Source organism: Nothobranchius furzeri, chromosome 4 (assembly GCF_043380555.1).
Source record: "Nothobranchius furzeri strain GRZ-AD chromosome 4, NfurGRZ-RIMD1, whole genome shotgun sequence".
Lineage (NCBI taxonomy): Eukaryota > Metazoa > Chordata > Actinopteri > Cyprinodontiformes > Nothobranchiidae > Nothobranchius > Nothobranchius furzeri.
In genome coordinates, this window is record NC_091744.1 from 10,612,409 (window position 1) to 10,636,309 (window position 23,901).

General features: G+C 41.3%; 1 protein-coding gene across 4 annotated transcripts in view; it reads left to right on the forward strand.

The window, feature by feature from the left end:
* Window positions 1-550: 550 nt before the first annotated feature.
* Window positions 551-23,901, forward strand: part of znf827 (zinc finger protein 827) — an 81,259-nt gene continuing 57,908 nt past the window's right edge. For 2 of the 4 annotated variants that reach the window (XM_015965782.3, XM_015965791.3), the window contains exon 1: window positions 551-996. In XM_015965782.3, coding sequence (XP_015821268.1) covers window positions 954-996 — 43 coding nt within the window. In that variant the 5' untranslated portion in view covers window positions 551-953. The remainder of the gene's footprint in view (window positions 997-23,901) is intronic. The other 2 variants (XM_015965798.3, XM_054743655.2) reach the window with 1 other exon arrangement.

Below are 23,901 nucleotides of genomic sequence, written 5' to 3' on the forward strand. Positions count from 1 at the left end.
TAATAGGTCTATGGGAGATGTAAATGAATCCAAGACTAAAATAAACTTTTTCTTTTTAATGTATGAATCAAGTATAAACAGGCAAATACTTTCCTCGTAAAATAGAGCGTAAAACCCTGTTAATACCCTTAGATACCGTCAACACCACATTTATTAGTATTATTCTGTTTTAAAGAAAACACAGTTTTCAAATATGAATTTGTATTTAATTTTTTTGTTCCGAAAAAAATCACAAAAAGATATCTGGAGATATCGACGAAGAATCTGTGCACATTAAACGAATTTAAAAAATCTCAGTGCTTTGTGTATTTAGCCAAAGACCTGAGATTCGTTTGCGTCATTTGCATAAATTACTATCGCCGCTCAGTGTTTGGCTGTTTTTCAAAGAAAATTACATTTGCTCTATTAATATAACCCGACTCAATCAATATGTTCTCTCAGATAATTCGTGTCTCTTTGCTATTTTAAATGTATATTTTCCCTTTTTCTTTCTAACCCTGAAAGCTTGGGGGCACCTTGTCCGTACGCTGATCTCGGGGGCGAGCTCCTGTAACGTGTGCGTGCGCGCGAGCGTGTGTGTTGGAGTGTGTGAGAGCGTGCGAATGTGTGAGTGAATGAGTGTGTGTGTGTGTGAGTGCGAGTGTGCGTGCCTGCCCACGCGCGTGAGCTTGCTCTGCTGTTGCTGCCCTTTGATCCCTGCATTAGTGTTAGTTAGGGGCTCGGAGACACACTTGCACCGAGAGCAGCCATAGTCAAGACACGGCAACAACAACAGCGGCGCCTCCTCCGCCCGTGCTCCCGTTCCCCCCCTCAACAATACACTTTAAACCGAGCAAAGCCAGGTGCGCGACCAAGTCCCTGCCATCACTGGCGCCTCCAGTCTCAATGGGAAAAAACCTTTTTTCTTCTTATCCCCAAACAAGGACGAGAATGTGATTATAAGCAGGGGGAAAATGCCAAGGAGGAAGCAGGAGCAGCCCAAGCGCCTGCCTTCACGTAAGTCCTTCGCTCGAATGTGTGCACATTTTTCTACCAGCTCTTCGTGTGTTTTGCGCAGTAGTTTAGGGTTATAGAGGTGAAACAGACAAAAGACTCGGTCGGCGTAGGTTATTTCTCCCCCCTTTTTTTAGGTCCGAGCAAGGCAGCCATGTTGTTGGCGATGGATAATGTTAGCGAGGCGGTGAAGTGGATAAAATATACGTGGCTTTAATAAAGAGTATTTAAAAGGTCCTGTTCCGCTAAAAGGTTGCGGTCAGTTGACCGTGTGTGTCGGTGGCGTGTGCGGTGTAACGGTCGAGCGTTTTCGCTAACGTCTTCCCCTCTGCTAGGTCGCTTTTCGGGTAGGAAGGGGAGGATCTGGGAGTCTGGCCGCAATAAAATGAAGGGTCAGTCGGATCAGACGAGCCGGAGTCTGGCTTGCCCCCCCATACCCCAGCCTGCCTAGTTAGCTTTAGCGCTATCTAGCAAGGCTCGGTAAACTTCATTTCCTCGGCGATATTCTTCTCAACTTTCGCCTCAGTTGTGCTGCTTCAGCTCGCCGAACCGAATTCGCTGGCGCCCGTGTTGACTCCGACTTTTCAAAGTGTGATGGGTTTTCTTTTTCCAAGTAAACGCTGCCCCCCTCCCCTAGCGTTACCCCTCCCTGTCCGGCATCGAGGGCTATGCTAGAGCCGTGGTCGGTCACCTGAAGTTCAGGGTTTTCCCCCCCTTCCCTTTGCAGCCATTCATTGCAGACAGACTACGATCAATAACACGGTTAGAGGAAAAAAAAAGAGCAAGCGACAGTTATTTTCCACCCAACGCTGTGCCGCAGCGAAAACCCAAATATTACTTCCTGAGTAGTTTTATTTTGGCCGGTGGTTGGTTTACTTTTGTGCGTTTGACCCTCGGTATCCTCGATGCTGTGCCTTTTATCAGTCCAGATAATGAAACGCTGCAATAACGGACTCCGGCCACTGGAGGATTCCTTAGATGTTAGCGGACAATGACAGCGATTATTAAAGTGACACGCTGCTCTTAATCATTCCTGCGTGAGCAGACAGCTCAATTATTCATATTGGTATGTAAATGTAACCCGTGTTTAAACAATTTGTGGCAACACTGTCTTTCTAGTTTGTAAAATGTTGCATCACACCAACTATTATGCACTCCTTAAAAAATACAGGTTATACACTAGTCAGGTGTTTGACCTAGAAATGAACTTGGGGAATTTGCAGTTATAGGAGTAAAGGCATGGACCATAGGTGACAGTAGGTGCAGTGATTTGTTATTTGTGTGTGTGTGTGTGTGTGTGTGTGTGTGTGTGTGTGTGTGTGTGTGTGTGTGTGTGTGTGTGTGATTGACACCGAGTTCTCACTGGTGTGCAGCAAAAGAAGCGTAGAAGTCACATGAACGGGCTGCACAGAGCAAGGTTTTGATGTATAATGGAAATAAGCCATTGGAGTCCTTTTAATGTCGCTATGCATCAAGACTTCTTTGAGCTTGCTTGTGCTTGGAATGTGATTTCCTCTTCAGTTACAAGTTGGTGCAGGGAAGTGTTTAGTAGTGTACGCTGGAGTTCTTGAAAGATGTTTTTTGTCAACTTGATTTCCAATTCTTATGCATTTATAAAGACGCTCAATCTTCAAAGTATGCTTTGAGTTCAGAATTACTTTTTTTAGCAGTTCTAAATATTTGTAATTTTTGTTAATTTCATCCATTCATTCATTTTGTTAATTTTACACAAAGGCGTGTGTGCAAATTTTAAACAAAAGTTTGGGATTATTTTGACAACAATGGTTGTAATAGTGTCATCTTAAAGCCTGTATCAATGGTCATGTTACTAATGATGAACAGGCAAGCTCAAAATGCAAAGAAAAATGAACATTTTCAGTGGGAATCTCTCTATGCACCTACCACTAGCCTGGGAATCTAGACAAATTGTAGCAAAAAGATTTAGCGCTGCTGGTTGGTCTAGTCACGCTCTATTGTAACCTCTGCAGGTCTACTATTGACCTGAGCAATTTTAAGTCAGGCCAATCACAGAGCTCTGTTTGTAGAGTGACTTTGGCGGGCTTAGCACCAGAGCTGCAGCAGAGAAAAACTACAAAGATGGTGTTGGCTCAGGAGCAGCTCTTGTTTGAAGGGGCTTCGGCATCAACTTTGGACAATTTAGACTTGAGTTTTTCTTTGAAACATGAAAAGATAGAGGTACTTAAGTCATTTATTTTTGAAAAAGTTTGTATTTGCATCTTTTTTGATGCCCCGTTGACTGACGTTCATTGCTCTGATTGGTCCTAGCTCTGTCCAATTGCACACAGAGATAGTTTGGAAAGACAACCATTGATTCTGCCATAAAACCAAGCTGTCCATGGGCCGTGGCCAGACAATTGGAGGATATTTGTTGACATATTTTTTTCATTTTTGTGCGCATGTGTGAGTGAGTGGCTGTGTGGCAACAACACATTGCTATCAATACGCAACATACACTTTCAAGAAAGTTTGTGGGCGAAATCCCAGATATATAAACACTTTAACATCTAAAGACAGGAGTTTTACGGAAAAGCCTAGAATCTGTGTTGAAGTCAAAATAAAAGTTATTAAAAGCCAGTATGAGCTCTGGGATGATGAAAAATGTTGGTCTGATTCGCGGGTGTTTTTTTCCCACAAATCCGCTGGGGAGATATTTATTCCTGTTTAACAGAAAGCCCAAGACCCTTCACTCATGAAAAATTAAAGGCTTTCAAAAACTCTGGAGGCCTACGATTATTTTGTTTCAAGGTAAGGTGGGCCGATCTTTTCTGCACAACAGAAAGCCGTGGTCGTGACAAAAGCAAGAGTCAGTCCCGATGAGCAGAGTCACAGCGTTATTTACGTCAGCTGTGGGCGATGGTCAAATAAAACGGATAAATCCTCACTGTGACTGCAAAGCCGGGTTAGTGTTCATTAGTCAATGTCCATATTTATTTTTAATATAATGATCGGGGTTGACACATTTGAATCGGAACGCAAAAACAATATGACTCGGTGGATTTAAAAGTACATCTTCTATAATTAACAAATACCTAGTCACAAGGACTTGCTGTGAACAAAATGCGCCTGTAGGGATTTAGACTTTCCTTGGAGAGTCCGAATCACCCGCAATTATCTCGTTTTTGTGTTTTGCAGTTGTTTACAGATAAAACGTTTTTATCACGTCTCCCATGGGCGAAACAATCATCCACACAGCAAGAATCATCCATCGGATTTTCTAAATCCTCCAAACATGCAAAACAATGGAATTAAAAGGAAAATGCGCTGTTTGATGCCACACAATCCCGTGATGCAATGTAAGAAACAAACATTGGCGTCACAAAAGATCCTCCTATATATTTACATATAAATGATGGCATATCAAGCTAACCTGTTACATCTTTGTTGAAACTGTTGTTGGCTATAAGTGCTAACATCATGTCATTTTTCTTGTCACAAATTAGTCACAGAGTGGTGTACTTGTGTGAAATTTATCCTCATGTGCTGCTCAGAACGCTAGATTTATCCTTTTGCCCTAGGTCGCCGACTCCCCTCAAACTTCTCTCATATTCAGAGTCTGAGATAAGTTCCCAACTCCCATAATGACACTGTCATTTGAGAGAACGATTGTCTTGCAAATCATTTAAACCCGTTCAAAATCCCAGTAACATAGAAGCCCTATGCAGCTTATTGAAAAAGTTATGGGCCCAGGTGCTGTTTGTCATGTTGCCAGTAGCTCGCTGAGACACTGGCTTTGAGGTAAAATGTTATCTCTGTTTTAGGTGTGAAATGAGGTGATTCAGCATGGATTGGTTGGATTTTTCCAAGTGTGCACAATGTTAGCAAAGTCCTCCGCTATTCTATTAATATTACATGCACATATTTTAAACGTAAAACCAAATGTTTTTTTTTTTTGCACGAGTCTGTAATCTCAAAAATGTAGTACCTAGGTGTCCCTGTAAGGTTAATGGTATTGATTGTCTAATAAAAGAGCCACATCTACCTTCTATGTCCAACAACAGCATCCTGTAAAGAAAACATGGAATTTTCTCTAAGTGATTTAATGGTGGACTTTGTTAATACAACTACCAGTCTGTTATTTATGGTAGATTTGAGGGTGCTAACTGTTGAGAACAGAATCATCATTTATCGTTTATCAGCCCATAAAGAACCCAAATAAAGCCCATATTTGCATTTTAATAAACCGTTTTTGTTTTCTCTGTATCCACTCTGCAAAAATTGTACTCCTCACCTATGTTTCTGAAACGTTGACTTGTGTGTGTATGCACTTTGCCGGAGCAGTGCTTGGCCTGTGCTGCAGGGTTTAAATGAAAGTCCTCTCTGATTTAGAAGTTGTTTCCCCACTCAGTCAACAGACTGTCACCGAAAAGTATGAATTTGTCAGAAGCATTCTTGCGCTTTGTTTTGGATCTTCCCACTCTGGAATGGAAGTGTCACCTCTTGCCAGCCGCTGTCAGTCTGTGTGTTTTCATTATGCAGCCAGCAGCGCCGTGGTGGTGTGCCAGCCAACAAGCACAATATCGAGCTTCAAATCTCTTCATCTGTGGTGGAAAAAGGGCACGCTAATACACCGGGTTTGATGCTGGAGGTGCTTTATCTTAACACAGACCCAGATATATGGCTCACATCGGCCAGCATACTCCACACTGCTTTGCTGTTTGTGGAATAACTTGTGGGAAGAGACCATTCTTCAAGTGTGCGAGCATGGCACGCACTTGTGAACGAGAACTCACAATCGTGTGTGCATGTGTCTGTGTGTGTCTGAGGGTACATACTCTTGTTATGGAGGTCACAGTACAGTATGGCACCTTCTCTCTGACAAGCAAACACGACCTTTGGTGCCACCATGAAAAGTGCCATTCTCTCTGACCTTGCTGTGTATTGTTTATGTAAGTTTGACTGCCTTACTGCTCACTCGTAAAAGTTATGGATTAGTTTAAGTGCTTATACCTGTGTGTATGACTTTTGGGTTGCAGTAATGGCACATCAAGACCTTAATGTTCAGCACTTTTTGTCTTTTTGTTATTTTTCTTTTCCCTGAGCTGGTCTGTCTCATGATTAACCCTGAATTCCTCTCCTTTCACCCCTCGATGATCTTCACTTTAAATGGAGAGGCGTTGATCATTTCTAGACAGAGTTCTGCTCTTTCCATCAGCCAATAGCCGACTGACCGACTGGGTGGCTCTCTACCTTACTGTAATGGTGGGTCGCTGGCTACTTTCCACTTGCTATGATTATAATAACCTTGGTGGGGCTGGGGCCTGAAAACATTGGATTATGGGGAAAAGAAAATGAGAGAAGGGTTTCCATTTCCCTCTTGGCATAAAATCTTTGGCCACTTTCTGCCAAGAATCTTCCACCTCACCATCGCTGCCACAATCTCCCCCCTCTGCTTGATGGGATTGGGGGTGCGCTGGCTGCATAAAGGTGAACAGCGAATAAAGGTACACAGCTTGAACTTAGAAACGGAATCACACTACAGAGGAAAGATGCCACATGCCTTTCTCTCGCTGGATATTGTCTTAGATCGCACAACAGCACGTTTTCAAATTAGCAACCGTATTCAGCTGACAAACACAATGACGCCGTTTGTGTTTTGCTTGACGGTAATAGAAAACACAAACCAATGTGTTTGTTGGGTAGGGTTTAACGGGCCTGCTTTCACAGACGTAGCCGAGCCTCAGGGCTGGGATCAATATTTATACACAAATGTTAACCTTATTTGCTACTTCAGACAATTGGAAGGCACACAGACAGAAGGATTTATAGCTTTTAAAAATTCTTGACTCAAAACATCTATATTTTGCTGTTGGTCTGTGGGTTATAGGGCTGTCACGGTGTAAAAATTTAACCTCATGGTTATTGTGACCAAAATTATCACGGTTTCCGATATTATCGCAGTATTTTTTTTAAACATGTTACATTTTCAGACAACTACATAAACCCTGTATATCAGGAAAATATTGCCCTCAGTTTGTGTCTAAATTTAGCCTAAAATATGATTTTGTAATGATGTTGTTTATTTGTTGACATTTTTCCCCTTTAGTCTTTAAAATACCAATATTTGCCCATAACTTCTTATTTTTTGTCTGTTTGATGTCATCATTTTAAAAATGTTAGAGCAGATTATACTCGGTACTCAATTAGCCTTCTAATCAGATACTTTTTTACCCTTACTTGAGTAATAAACCCTATATCAGGAAAATATTGTCCTCGGTTTGTGTCCTTCCAGTGAGCTTTGCAGATTTGGGAAAATGTCATCAGGCAGTAATCATTGTTAAATTCATAATTATTCTCGGAGAGAGACCAACTCTTATCTGCCCCTGGGAGCCCCGTAATGCATAGCGTCATTTCAATATGGGGGTGTCCGCGACACGGTTTATATGCAGGTAGCGGCGCTGCGGCTGCTTTATATAGCGACTTGTTGCATTCTCCCTCAACCCAAATCCTCGGATCACGCATTTTAGCTAAAACGTTAACGTTAGCTTGCCTTGCGTTGACTGTAGAGTTGTGGGTGATGGTCACGCAGATGTGTCATGAGATTTGAAGCGTTGCTGCCTTTCACAGACACTTTTTCTGCACGTGCTGCAAACAGGATAGCCGTCTTCTATCAACTGTCCCTCGGCATTCTTCAAATATCCAAAAATGCCCGTACTTCCCACTTTGTCTTCTTTGAGGTATAATAAATGTCCTGAGTGCTGCCGTCTCCTCCTTTGGCCATTATTTCAGCTTTAGCTTCAAGAAAGTTTTGGTTGTAAACAACTAAGTGCGCATGTGCCGCCGGCAACTTCAGCAGATGATACGGTGGCTGGTAAGGGTCACCGCGCCTACACCGCAGCCACGGTAATCCACCGAGATAATGTAGTTTTTAAAAAACAAGACGGTTATTATTATTGTCAACTTTTTTACCGGGGTTTCCCGCTACACTGGTTACCGTGACAACCCTAGTGGGTTAGTGAAGAATCACTGGGTAAGAAAGTTTCTCTACTTTTGTAATGAAACATCACATTTACAAATAAAATATTCAAGCCATTGAATTTGAAAATTAGTCATTTTCATGTTCTTGTTTATTTTTGTTCCTGTTTAATTTAGATTTTGCTGTACAGGCTTGATTAGATCACCGTCAAGTCAAAATACTTTACAAATCATCCAAATGGGTCTTTGTTCTAGGCTTTAGCTCCGTCCTTGAATTATTGGTTCACTTTAATAAATAAATAAATAAATAAATAAAGTGACACATTCAGACCTCCCAGGCCTTTACAGCCTTCGATTCTGCACCTGAATAAGACAAGAGATCAGAAGTTAAAATTCATTTCAAAAGGACTAGAGCATTTTTTTCCTAACAGTTCAGAGCTTAAGGATGGCTGAGATGTAGCTAATAAAATGCACACGTATTACATGCACTGCTTGCTGGGTGGCCGAATGTTTTAAGGGAAAACTACTTTGCAGACTTGACCACAAACTTCATTCACCAAACTCTTGCAAAGCACATCAACAACAGCATGAAGTATGAAATCGGGGGGGGGGGGGGGGCGGGGGGGGGGGGGGGGGGGGGCGGGCAGATGCACTGATGGAATAACAGCATGTCTGCCAGCAGCTTCTGAAAGACAGAAAACTGCTGAGAGTTTGGTTTCTTCTTCAGCTCTTTAGGAAGATGACAGTCCCTGTTATTAGATAAATAAGGAACACATATGGCTTCCTCGTTTAAAAAAAATCACAATCTTAGTTAACACAATCATTTGATTGAATCATTTATTAAGCTGTGGTTCTGGTGGATGTGTATTTCCTGCCTTTTGCTGCATTCACTTACACACTTTAAAAATTCTTAGATTCTAGAAATCAGTCAGTGGTAGAAGAAGACCGGTTTATTCTACAAATTAGTCTAGATGTTGGCAACTGATCCAGTCAAGCAGCTCAGTAACGTATCTCATCTCTCTTCCTTGTTTAGTCATGTGAATTTGGCGCTGATGTGCAACATGGTGGCACTTCCTGAGGGGATGTTTTAATTTGTCAGGCTGAAAACACCAACTTAACGTAACAGTCGTTAGATGCTGGTGTGGAAAATCTGTGACATTAATTATATATGTTTTAAAGAACAGCACTTTCCATCACGTAGAACTTTCTCTGATGACAATGTACAAGTTATTGCATTATTTTAAAGCAATAAAGATAATAAAGTGGCGTCTTCAACACTTCACCTCAGTGCTTATTGTTGATGCAGACAAGGGCTCAAACCATTCCTTTAATAAAGATGAATGAATACAGGTGTATCCAACAAGGTCTGTGGCAGTCAGGAAACTCATGATCTTTGTAACATGTCAGGTGATTGCCACACAACACACTGTAGTCAGCACTCGTCCCTCACAGTTGCCCCAGCGTACCACACGGTGGTGGAGGAAGTGAGGTGGACTCAATGATGGTCATGTAGAACTGGACCATCATCATCCTGGTTGGCATTCAGTTTCCTCAGCTGCAGCAAGAAGAACATCCTCTGCTGGACCTTTTTGAGGAGGGAGCTGATGGGCTTCTCCCACTTGAATTTGTGGGTGATGGTGGTCCCAAGTAAGTGGAAGGAGTCCACGGTTGAGATGGGGCTGTCCGTCAGGTTTATGGGGGGCAGCGGAGCTGACATAATGTTTTGATTCAACTCTTGAGATAATCAGTTCATCATTTGATTAAAGACACCTTTTTAGATTCAAGTAGGAGATATTTGAGTGAAAGTAAACCCCCGACAGCACAGAATTGTCTCAGTGCTGTGCAAAACAGAAAAGTTTTCCTCGACCCATGGGCAGTTTCGTCTGATGTTGTGGCTACTGGCTTTAATACAGACATTTGGATTTCTGATATTTGTCACTGCTTAGCTTTGCTGCACACTGAATTGATTTTATTTGATCAGAAGCATGCGGTGCTGCCTGCCCAGCGGTTTAATGGCTCTCATGCAGCAGAGTATGTAAAGGAGGCAATAAAGAAAATGATAAATAGGAAGTAGACAAACAGAGTGTCTCTGGTATTCTGTGCAGCGATGCAGGAAATAAAATGAAAAGCTATGAATGAGTTTTGCAAACACACAATTCAGATGGTTGAGCACAGGGACTCATTTGGTAGAGTAGCATCACAGACAGCAGCTGATTTATACTTAATGTACATAAGATGTGGAGGTTGCAACTGTGTGCTGCTAATGTTCTATTAATAGATTGTTTATTTCTGTCTAAAGTATAATTGTAACTATGTGTCAGGGTGGTAGTAAAAACAACTTACTCTTTCATATCATTTGTGTTGGCAACATTTTAACTAAATTATGGTATTTTTACCTGATGTGCAATTTGGGTTGCAAATAAGACAAGGAAATGACGCCATAGTGGATAAAAAGAGATATACTTTGTGTAGGTGCCTTCTTTGTAAAAAGTTCTAAGTATCTTTCCTGATAACTGAACCAGGCAACAGGCAGTCCTACAGCCTCCAGTACAGTACCTGCCTGGTTGCAATCAGAACCCCCTTTGTGTGGAATGGAAGTGCCTCAGTCTCGGTAACGATTTTTTTCCGTGTTGACAAGTCACAACATGGAGATCTACAGCTCGGAGAGCAGCCCTTTGGCTACGTAGAGCCCTGCTTGCACTGAGTAATAGCAATCTCACAGGAGTAGCAGGCTTTCAGCTGGCAGCAGTTCATACGGAACAGCTCGCCGGTGCAGCTGGGAAAGACAGAGCGGAGAGAGAGAGGAGGCTTCTGGTGGTAGCATTGGAGATGGAGGGAGGGAGGAAGTGGAGAGGAAGAGCTGTTAAGAGCTTTGGGCGGTTTCTCTGTTGTTGTACCACACAAGTGCATCCAGGCCCTGCAGGACGAGCCTTTAACAGGCATGAGGGATGGAGAGCATGAGAGGAGTGGAGGAGGAGGTGGTGGTCTGGGGAGCTGAAGCCGGCCAGTCATGCCAGACGCCTGTTCTAAACAGGGATGTGATTTATTGTTTGCCTCTGTGTTACTAAAGACACTAAAATTAAAGAACTTCCTCAGTTGTCTTAAAAGAAAGAGCCTCCCCTGTAGGCTGTAGAGAAATGCTTGAGCATGTGGTACATCATTAAGCTGTGCTTGAAATTGGGTTTTTGGCTGAAGATACTAAATTATTTTTTTTTGTTTGATTATAGCTTTTTGACTGCAGTCACAGACATACTTCAGTGCATTATAGTCTCCCCACAAAGCTGCTTTTAGAATGTTTTGATTTAGCGTAGGTCTCCATAAAATGTATATTCTCCAGGAGACTGGGCAGCTTGTTGATCTTCGTCACCCTCGCATAACACACTGCACGGTGCAGTGCAATGAGATGACCTCACTTCCTGTGTGGGTAGAGAAGGGCAGGGGGCCTCTTGCACACACATGGACACACATTCCCTCCTTTAGCACAGCCTGGCTTCTGTTAGCCTTTAGAGCGCTGGCCAGGCTAACCCTTCCCTCACTCCTCCTTGTGTGGAATGGTTCTTTTTTAGCACATTTATGGAGGAAAGAGCACGGCGAAGGCTAATGTTTTCAACATGCTGGGCTAACAGCTGTGTATCTGCAGCTTTTTGGGACAGTAACAGTTCAGTCGAGAGATTAAAAGCACAGAAGAGGAGGGGGTTGGTACAGACAAAGCGTTGCAGGTCCGTAAGGCATTGACGGCTCTCCAGGGGAACGATATATCACCTCTAAAATAAGAGTGGAAGTGTTTGGCTCGAGGACAAAAACCCATGAGAAGTTAAAATCATTGCCGTCTTGGAGGAAGGTTATATCAGTTCAGTGTGAGGTAATTTATGATGTCTAAAATGCACTCGAACATCTCAACTAATTCAGTGTTGTCACGTTAACGTCCCATTTAATCACCATGGTTGTGCCATTTGCATGGTACATTAAAAGAAAGATATAGGTCCATTGTTTACCAAGGGCATTTGGCCAATAGATTTTACCCTTGTGATGATAATGAAATTAGCCAGTCATGAGATATTTCTGTGTGAAGAGCCTGGTGGCTTTTAGTTTCTTTGAAGAAGCAGGAACATAGGTGGAAACAAAGACGGACAAATTAGAAGCTTAAACTGAGGCATCAGAAGACCAAGCATATAGAAGTGGATCACATAGCTCAGCTCATAATTGCCCTTGTTTTCCCACACCCCACAAGTCCTTTGAATGTTGGCCATGTTATTTGGGATTGCCATGCCATTAATCCCTCATACTCTGCAGGGGAGTGGTCAGTGGCAGATGTATTTGCACTTACTCCAGAAGGTTTTCTAGATTAGCACAAATCCTCCCAGAAAAACCATTTAAAGACCTCATTTGGCACGCACAGCCAGAGTCTAGGCTCATAGCTGGCCAACTACATTTACAACTATCCCTCCCTCTACATCTAATTCTCTCTGACTTCCCCCAACCCCTTCTTTTATTATTTTTTTCAAGTCCCCCCCCCCCCCCATTGTGATTCCCAAAGCGTAACCCCATGTTGATTTGGACAGGGCGGTGTAATTGTTTGGAAACAGGGTTCTGTCATTTGCATGTAGCAAGCAGCCACTTTTCCAGTTTCAGTGGTTTGACCTTGTTGTATCTGCCAGCCAGAAATGAGATCATCAGAAGAGTAGACGAGAAGCTGACATCTCTCCTCCACCTACCCGTGGCTTTAAGTGATGGTTGTCATAGCAATCATTATGCCACAGAACAGACTCAGTGGGTGAAGGATGGCTTTGAATGCGCCAGCCTCGGGTCACAACCTGGTTATGACAGAACAGAGAGACCTATGGGGGTTGGTTGCAGTAGTAAGCACAAAGTAAACAACAGCACACATAGCTCGTTAGGATTATAGATTTTTTATTGAGATTTATTAGAACATCTATTTTTATAGCTTAAAATGGGGAGGCAGGTATCCGTACACAGAGAAGGGAGGTGAACAGTGGATCTTGTTCCCATCAGCTGTCCGGGCTAGCATTTAACATGGAGATTGGAAATGGAATAAGCTCTCCCCTCTGTTCTCCATGGACCTGCATGTAAATGAGGTTAGTGGTGAGCATTTCCTGCTGTGCCACCACAACAAATCTTCTCTTCTTGTCACCCACTCGTCCCTTTTTTATTTATTTATTTTTGTAAATAATTGTTTGAAAGTGCTCTGTCTTTCATGAGTTTGGGACCAGTACCAAACTTGATGTGTGACCCTGTCCTAAGTGACAGCCTAAAAACCAAGTAGACATAGCCCATGGCTCTGTTGCCAAACAGCTGTTAAACCATTACCTCTACAAGGGCTTTCCAAAGATTTTCTTCCTCTTTGTCATCGTTGCTCCTCTGCTCTTTCTGCCTCGCAGCTGTAATTTTCTGAGTGTCTCTTTAATAGAGGCTGCCTTTATTGTGCTAACACTTGGTCCTCTTATATGCGTGCATGCTCATATAGAATTACCTCTCAGTCTTGTCCCACCTCCCACAGGACCTTGGTTGTGTGACCAAGTGTCCCTTTTGCCAGGAGGGCGATTTACAAACAATACATGCACACTGTACACGCCCACCTTCCACCCTCCTACTTCTTCTCACTTCGTTTCTACAGACACAGAATCAGTTTTTATGAAGAGCTTAAGTATGGCAGAAAGTAACACTCAGGGACATGGTTTGTTCTTTTCACACTCATTCTGAAGAAAGTACCCTTCTTCTAGTTGAAGCAACATTCAAGTCTTGTTTAAAGGAACTACTTGCTGAAAGCAAATTAACCTTTGACCCAGTTAAGTATTTTAAAAATGCATGCAACCTGTAAAAAGAAATCAATAAATAATACTAAAAAATATGAAGAACTTGTTAATTAGTAGCTGTTGCACAAATTTCAACCTTTATGATGTGTGCCATTTGATATTAGATCAACCTTTAGGAATAAGCTCTTAGACTAGTAGTAGCCCATCTTAAGCTTGGTTTATGCTTGACGCATTCACTTTCCGCTTGGTGATGCGGCTCGCGGATGGAACGCGCTTCACAACTCGCAGCGTTTATGGTTCGTGCGGCTCGTCTCTGCGGTGAGCCAATATTCTCCCAAACTGAACGGGGCAGCATGGAGCTCTATGGCATGCATCCAACACTACACCATAGTAGAAGTAGAAATTACTGTTGTTTACAACATGGCATTCCAGCATTTTTAACAGCGTCCTCGTCTTTTCCGACAGTGCGAGCTATTTCTCTCCAAAAATTATTAACAACATGTTGATCACGGTGATCTCTGAGAGCTGAATCATACAAATGTCTGTATTTACGAACCTCTGCCATACTAGTTCTTGCCAGTCCGCGTGGTTAGAAAATTTCCTAGGTGCGCGGTGCGGAATGTTTGGGCCATGCGGAGGTGCGGTGGAGGGGAGTGGATGTTAAAATGACACAATTTTGCCGCACGGAGCCATGCGGACCTCGCGGACGCGTCAAGCATAAACCAACCTTAAGAGTGAAATACTCAACATCCTTCTGTATTGAGAGTTCCTACTGTTTTGTGAACAAGTAGTTTTAATTGGCTCCATCTCTCACCAAAGGCAGACTTAACATCAACATTATAAATAATGATTCAGTCTAATGGAAATTTTTATAAATCCTGGACAAAGTCTGAACCCTGTTGATATTGATTTACCCCCTTTAGAGCTTGAAGATGTTTTTTTGTGTTTTAGGATGGTTGTACAATGACTAAATTGTATTTAGTTGTAATTTGGGAGTTTCTGGATGAGTGGAACTATTTAGTGTAGGAAATTCTGGCTTTGTTTTGCCATGAAAATGACAGATGTCATAAAACATAAACTTGTACAGTTGGCAAAAGGAAGCTGGATTTAAACATTTTTCAGATTGTGTATATTCATTCTTTTAAAATAGTTTGAAGATTTTACACATCAGCCACAATCTGATTTTGTCACCCCTTCTTTGCTCGCACTACCAGTCAGCATTCAACCTACTTTCAGAAAAATCTCTGACAACTTTCTAATTAAAGTATCTCTAAAGGACTCCACGCTAAACTGTCAGTTTTTGGTGATTACCCACAAGGCTTTGCAGCAGGCAGCAAGCACACAGACAACTTTGTGCAACCAGAAACTTTTAAAGAAGTTTTTGTTGTGGCCAGAGTGCACAGATCATGTGATATAATTGTGATCGCTTGTTGTGAACATTTTATTTCTTCAGTCCTTCTGCTGTAACAATTACAGATTACAACTGTGACTTGTTTAGAAACGGGTTACGATAATAAAGATAAATGTTTGTTTGGACCACAGGTTAAAAAACGCTCATTGCTTAAGCTTGTAACTCTTTTACTAGCTTGAACATTTAATCTCATACATCCCTGACATATGCCCTCTGGACAGCTCCCTCTAATCATTTCATACCTGATGCAGTTCAGTTTTTGCTGCCATTTTCTGGTGCACAGCCCGATAGAAAAGCATCCCTCCTTATTTTAGTCTAATGTTTAAAAGACAAGAGGGCATGCTGTAACAAAATAGGACAAATATAGAACTGCTAAAATTGTAAAACATGGCGCTGGACAATCATTGGGTTCTCTGGTTTGGCAAACCTGTGAGGACCTAAATTTATCAACAGTTTCATTAAACAGGATTATTATTGGCGCTGCACCTGTCCTTTTCTCTACTGACCGAGTACAGTGGAGCCGACTGAGATGTTCCTGGAGAGAGAAAATAATCTCACTCTTAAAGAGCAGCCCTGGTGGTGTGTGTGTGTGTGTGTGTGTGTGTGTGTGTGTGTGTGTGACCTATAAATTGCTAGCTTTTGTTGGTTGCTTTTTTGGACAAAACTTGATGACTGGGTTGAAAAATAGCTAAACTTAGCAGCAGGCCTAGGGAACTATCAGTACACCTGTTGAGTGAATGAGTGTTTCCAAAAAAGACAAATTAGTCACACTTGGTGTCAGAAATCATAAAGTGAACATGCAATCAGTCGTCAGTTTCTCGATAAAGTTGGGTCATTAGACAAATTGATAGGCAATCAGCGATAGGCCAGTCCCCTTGCCGTTTGTTTTAGACATTTTTTATGCATTAGTCTTGTCAATGGGATATTGCAAACCGTCACGTCAAATCAGCGCCTTTTGGTAACACACTTTCTATGTACATATACGTGCTATACATTATTATATAGTTAGGATTCTTATGAGCGATGTGATCCAGCGATGTATGCCAATCAGTGATTCAGTCATAACTGTAGACACAGTAAATACTATGGTTAAACCCCTCACAAATGCAAGATGTCTATCTCAATGTTCAAAGCCTTATATCACTGACAGAATAAAGCTATCTTGGAAAAAAAATCTTTTTACATCCGCAAAGGTCCATTGACAGTACTCCAATAAAATAGTCCACAAGTTATACATTCACAACCCAACATAATATATGTCTGAAAACTCAAAAAATATCCTTTAGATGCATCTCTCTCAGCATAACCTCTGTTGTTGTCCTCATATTGCTTAAAACTTTTTCCTGATACTTTTCTATTGGTAGACGGGTCATAAGTGCTGCCCCCTATTCTCATGTGTTTCTCAAACCAGTCACAGCGCAACATATTGTTGATTTGACACATCAAATAGCCAGTGAAATTTGAAAAACAACCAATTTAAGTAGGGTTGCCACAAACGACTATTTTATTAGTCGACTAATCGTGTCATTCATAAAAGTTTAGCCTATTACACCAGGATGCTCTAATATACCCATCATTAGCTTCTAGATTGAAGTGTGATCAGCTACAGTATGTGCCATCTAATACTAAAGACAAGATGATAGCTTATCAAACAACATTTAATTAACTTTGTAACCTGTTAATACAAATGCTACAGTCAAATGGAGGTAGGCACCTTAAACCAAAAATGAGACAAGATGACAGGAGGCACGGTGGCAAGGTTGAAGTGCTTCATCTTCCAAACTTAACTCAAGAAATGGCAGGACACAAAGGTACGCCTCTGTAGCAGGGGCTGCATGACTTAATTTTTTTTAAAGTCGACAGTCAAGTAATGAAAATCGAGTCGGCTTTGACTTGTCGTTGATGACATCATATACCTGAAGCGGCGCGGGGGATGGGGGGTTGGTTCGCTGGAGTTTTTGACTATTAAAATTGCGCCCACATTTTCAAAGTTAAACACATCTCTTTTAACAACGGTAGTTTCTGCATCTTGCTTCAACCCTCTCCCCCCTCCCTCTGTGCAGCGGCCGCAAACTCACTGATGCCCCTGCAGCCTCTCAGAGTTCCTGCTGATCTAAACATTGAAATAATTATTTCATTTTCTGTTCCTCACTTCTGATTACCTTCAATGGTGTCTGTTTGTTGCAACCAGCAGGTACAAAAACTATCTTGTTTTTATTTGACTATTTTCTGTCCTGTCTCTGTTTATTATTTTCCTGCATCTCCTCGCAATCCTAAAGAAAAACTGCTACCTGGCTTATTATATTCACCTTATGAGTTACCTTTGAGCAGTTCAAAAAGATCTACCAACCGCAAAAACAGCGGAGTGCGCGCTGCTCGCCGGCCACACCGGTGAGGTGCGTCACCGGAGGACAAAACAGGTGATGCGCTCCGCTCCACAGCAGCAAGAAGCATCAGGCACAAATAAAGACAGAAAACATAAAAGGAAATGAGCCGACATGAACGATCGCGTGTCAACTTTGTTTTGGAGGTGGTGACATCTAATTTGATAACGTTACTGTGGCCGTGCTCAGGACGCAGATGTATGGAGTGCGTCAACGATCAGAGCTTTGCATGCGCAAGCTGGTTAAGGTTAGGATGGGGGTGAGGGGAAGGTTAAATTGCAAGAGGGTAAAGGTCACAATTTGGTCAAATGTCCATTTTACAGCGGGTGTCAGTACTGATGCTCTGGCAAAGCGCGTTGCCTCCTGACGCGCAGGTGCTCATCACCGTCCTTGGAAGAGTCGTGCGACACAACGAATCAATGACGCAATTCGTTGCCAACGCTTTTAGTAATCGATTTTCATCGAATTTATCGATCCGTTGTTGCAGCCCTAGTCATCAGGCAGTAATCATTGTTAAATTCATAATTATTCTCTGAGAGAGACCAACTCTTATCTGCCCCTGGGAGCCCCGTAATGCACAGCGTCATTTCAACATGGGGGTGTCCGCGACACGGTTTATATGCAGGTAGCGGTGCTGCGGCTGCTTTATATAGCGACTCGTTGCATTCTCCCTCAACCAAATCCTCGGATCACGCATTTTAGCTAAAACACTAACGTCAACTTGCCTTGCGTTGACTGTAGAGTTGTGGGTGATGGTCACGCAGATGTGTCATGAGATTTGAAGCGTTGCTGCCTTTCACAGACACGTTTTCTGCACGTCCTGCAAACAGGATAGCCGTCTTCTATCAGCTGTCCCTCGGCATTCTTCAAATATCCAAAAAATGCCCGTACTTCCAACTTTGTCTTCTTTTAGGTATAATGAATGTCCTGCGTGCTGCCGTCTCCTCCTTTGGCCATTATTTCAGCTTTAGCTTCAAGAAAGTTTTGGTTGTAAACAACTAAGTGCGCATGTGCTGCTGGCAACTTCAGCAGATGATACGGTGGCTGGTAAGGGTCACCACGCCTACACCGCAGCCACGGTAATCCACGAGATAATATATATTTTAAAAAACAAGACGGTTATTTTTATTAACTTTTTACTGGGGTTTACCGCTACACCTGTTACCGTGACAACCCTAAAGGAGACCCCACCCCTTCTACTGAATACTAAAAATGCATATAATAAATCTACATGAGACCATAGGTGTCCAGACAGGAATTTCAGCTTCGACTCGTTGCTTGTTCTCAGTCCGTTCTGCTCCTGGTTGAGTTGGAACATAGGCTGCATCAGGGACCTTGCTCTGCCACATCCCAATTCACATACCCTGTTTTGTTGAGCTGGATCTGAAATGCTTAATGCTAAGTGCACTCAGGGTTGACACCTTTAATGAAACTTATCATGTAATTGTTAAACATCTTATCATTCGTCACCTTCTAGACAGAAGCTTTAAAACAAAATGCTCAGACCAACAATACAACACACTAACCGATGCAAAAGTCCTTGATAATAATAATCTTTAAACATAATTAATAGGAATTTCTCTGTTTATACATTTTCTCTTGTTAAAAATGCCATACTACGCCAATATCATCACAGTTGGTACACCTTTAATCTTACCTCACAAATAAAAGTAACTGCAAGAACAGATTTAGATGAAAACAGCTGAAAAAGCTAATAAAGTTACAATAACACAGAGGTTGCATACTCTTATGCTCTGAATTGAGCCTGTTAAATATTTAATTCTTTAATAAACCTGCCAACATAATGTGAAAGTTCCTATAGGTATTTTTTTGTCAAACTAGTCATAATTTTCTGAAATACCTACGTTCACTCTGCAGATCATTATTCTCATTTTTCAACACTGTTTCAAATCGATAGCGGCCATTTGACATTTGTTTTATTTGTGCTGTATAAAGACTGATTGTTGACGAGATTTTATGCAGCTTTTCTACATGTTTGCTTAATTTAGTCCAAAGCTGAAGCCATTCTCAGCACAACAGTTGCCCCCCCCCCCCCCCCCCCGCTTCTGTTTGCAGATGAGAAACGGTACATGAGAGTAGCACCCATGTTCAGCTTTCAGATGCTGTCAAATGATGTATAAACATTAGATTTCTGCTTTAGAAATCTGCCACTAGAATGTGTCCTAATAGAAATGATTGGTATTAAAAATGGTGAGAATCACATCAACTTACTGTCAGACATTTTTATGGGATTTACAAGAAATAATTGTCACTTTAGATTTAATTATAACATTTGTAATGTTGCTGGTAACAGATCCAGTAGACCAATCACCTCTCTCCCTAAAGCATTACAGGCCAATCGATCTGATGACACATTTGATGTTATAAGCAAGAATTTTTTTTCTTCTTTTCGGCACAAGATGCTAAAAATGGATGTAAAAAAAACCCCGGGGGTAAAGTGCACTTCATCTGCATTGAGGAATTTCAGAGGTCCCGGGCTCTCAGTTGTCTCATTCTTTTCCAAGAACACTTCTCCTTCCTGTTTCACCTCTGGCATGCTGCCCAAAGTACCCACAAACCACGAAGGCCAAGGCCGAAAATACACACATGGTAATTTGCACTACATTTTTCAATAGGACTCAAACACCGGTATATGTAGCCCTGCTGGCTGAACTCTGATCTTCACAGAACACATCGCCTCACCTCATATTCTAGCTTTGTATCTTTGTCGCAGACAGGAGTTGGATGGAATAACCGAGATGGATGGATTGGGGGGGGGGGTTCAGTTTTAACAATTGCTGAAATGATTGTTTCAGGATTGCTTGTCTTGTCCATTTTCCGTGTTCGTTGTCATGTTTCATTTACTTCTCAAAACAATCAGCTCTGGTCAAGTGATAAAATCAGTTCCTGTGGATGAAAATTAGCATTTAAATGATGGATAGCATGTGATTTCTAGTAAGTAATTATTTAAAGGTTTACATTTTTTTATTCAGGGAGTTGCAGAGGAAGATGTTTAGTAGATCGTTGCCTGGGAAAATTGCAAAAGAGATAAAACAAGTGACAGATAGTACAACAAGAAGAAAGGGAGAAGATTCTGATCCAGTTTCCCAATTAATGGAATTGCATTTCTTCTTGGGAAGACTGTTAGTCATTTGTTGAGACGTGAGTCTGCCAGTGGTTACAGCATCTCTCCCACCATATTGTCCAGCGAGCGCTTAATAAGCTAGCCCTGGCCGCTGGGCATGCTCATTAGCATAGCCCGCGGCCGTGGCAAGGCCCACTAGGGCTCAGCTGGACACTTAATTACCACCAAAACTGCTTCTTCTTCTTCTTCTTCTTCTTCTTCCTCCCTACCTTTCCTTCCTATATCCTTACCCTCTGCACAAAGCCCTTAACCCACCCATATAGTGGCACACACATGTTCACACACACAGCCATCAGCCTTGCAGGCTTGGCAGGAAAGGGAGGCTAATAATTTTGGTCATGTAAATGTGATGGCTTTAGTCTGACTATGTTGTGGCGATCTTTTATGTTGTCTCACTTTGTAGGGCTTTGCGGTCAGCAGTCTTTGAGATTTTAGTGACTCACTGACCTACACTACCTCTCTCTGTCTCTGGGTCTCTCCTTCATTCTTATATTAGCTCATGGGCATGACTCTCCTTTTGACATCAGTGCAGTATTGATGCACCCCTTCCAACCTTAATCGGCTAATGGCCTCTTCTTCTTGTCTGCCCAGCCAAATCAACCCCTCCCCTTAACCATGCCTTTATCTCTTCCTTCTTTCCTTCATCTTCTCTTCTCCTCCCCCCTCTGCATCCTTTCAGGCCAGGGGTCAGGCTTGCCAATTTTTATGCCTGGCTAAGCAACAGAGTAGAGTACATGCAGGAGTATGGACATGCATATGTGTGTGTATGTATGCACACCAATTAGCTTTATTATTATTATTATCTTAATTAATTGGCAAAATAATTAAACTGTCTTTTTTATGTTTTTGTTAAACAAAGCAATATAGTGTCTAATAAGAAACTTGAGAACAACCTTACTGCTTTTATTGTACTAAGTTATATTTTTTGGGGGGAAATATAATTTTGCCCTAAACCTAAAGAGTGAAACAATGTTTTGTTGACCATTGAAAGAGGTCTGTTTTTATTTATTTTTTATCTTTAGGCATTTGGTTGTTAGCGGACTTTTACAAAAACACAATTGGCCTTAATTTCTTAGGTTGGATCCACAAACGTGCTATAAATCACAGTTTGACGCAAAATAATTTCAGTTGCTCCAACAAGTTAAAGGTGCAATATGGAAGAGTGAAGAATCCTATCCTATGGTCAAATAAGGTTTCTGCAATCACTTTCTCACTGCTGTTTCATGAGTTTTGTAGCTGTTGCCAGTTATGCATCAGCACCAGAAGATTCTAGATGACGAGCAAAAAGGAGTCATACACAGTTAATTGATGAGTAGATAAATACTTTGTCTTATCTGGTGTTGGCACTCTTGTGTGTATTACGGTAGGGAGCACACACTACACTTATGGTAATATTTATCATGCGTTGGAGGAAGGGCAGTTGTTGGTCGTCTTGCTGTTATAGTTCTGAACAGCTCATTACAGGAAGTAAAACCCCATGATTGACTCATTAACTTCACACTGTAATATTGAGTAGTTGGTAATTGAAAAAGTAGCTTGAGATGTTTTTACAGCCTACTATTTGCTTCTAATTCACTCTTGGCGTTGTTAGCTCAATGTTAGCCTAGGGCTGGGTAGTAATGCACAGTATAAGATATAACCAGTGTGATTTTGGCCTATGATATCAAATTTTTTACTACCGGTTGCACTTGCTGATGAGGAGCGAGACAGTTTAGCACTTTACCTGCTTTTGCATGAATGTTGTCAATCTGCGTCAGCTCTGGATGACGACTTGCTTGTAAAAAACCCGGGGTGACGTCAATTACACAGACCTGGTTTGGATTTTGGGAGTCGGATGGTGAGCCGTAAAACATCCTCAATAAAATATGCCGGTTGAGAGTAAAGTCGTATCAGTGTTAACAGCTCCGTAACGCCAAATCCCTTAAATGTCATTCACTTTTTAACATGATGAACACACAAGGCTTTCAAACTTTTTGGACGTCTCCTTTGATTTAGTTTGCACAGTTTTCCCTCACAGACCTTCCCAGTTTCAGCTGTTTGTCCCGTTAAGTTAAACAGATCTAGTCTCCTCCCCCTCTCTCTTGCCCTGTGCTTGTGCGCATCGCTGTAGCTCAGACTGGCACAGATCAGCTGATCTAAGCGCAGTTGAACAAAAGTGAAAGAAATTATATAAACTTCCCAAATTTTTGTGATATTATTTACAAAAAACGCAGCAGAGCATACTTTTAAATGCAGTTATTCAAACTCCTGAAGTAAAACTTGACGTCTATGCACAAAAAACATGAAAAATTTATCAGGAAAGCAGAAAGAAATGTTTTTTTTTGTTTGTATTTTACACTTAAGGTTCAGACAATTTAGAATTTAGCTTTTTTCATTACATTTAGCTTGTATTTTATCTTAAATATCTTCTTTATTCGTTTTATGATCATTTTTGTTGCATTGTTTGGAAAAAGAACCCTAACATAAAAACTATTAGTGATATTTTGTGTTTATTTCAATACATTTTGAAAATTAAATGTAATTTATACTGAAATGTATTCTATACTTTTTAGAATAATTTGTTCTGCAATCCATCTGGTATGTGAGATTGTTCAAAAACATTTTACATGTATAAACAGAAGAAGAGAATACATCGTGATATATATTGTTACTGCATGTGCTTCAGAATTTATCGCAATATAGATTTTAGGCCATATCGCCCAATCATAGGGCTGGGTGATATGGCCCAAAATCAAATTAACAGTATGTCGTAGGAATGTGTATTGGTGAAATCCTGGCGATATAATACATATCATGAGACAGGGAGGCAATAGAATATATCACGATATATTGCGATACATTCAGCCAGACAATATTAGTGATTTATTTTAAACTGAATTTATTGTAGGTAAATTCAATAGTCTAAACTGATACATAACATGTTTAACATGAGGTATCTGAACCATAATAGAGTGAGTTGCATTTAAATGGTGGAAATAAAACCCACTGCACACTGCTGACAACAAGCGGTTGGTGTTTGAATTGCACCAAAAGAAATGAAAATCCACAATTGTTTGCATGTAAATTCTTCCAAAAGTTCAATACATGGCAATATTGATATAATATCGCAGGAAAAATATCATGATAAATAGCCTCAATGATGTTTTCTTACATCCCTAGTATATTGAAGACCTCACCTTGATAACGATAAATGAACGATAACTATATCTATGAGTAAAAACAAACGTCCACTAGATGGGGCTGTCAAGTGTATTACATTGA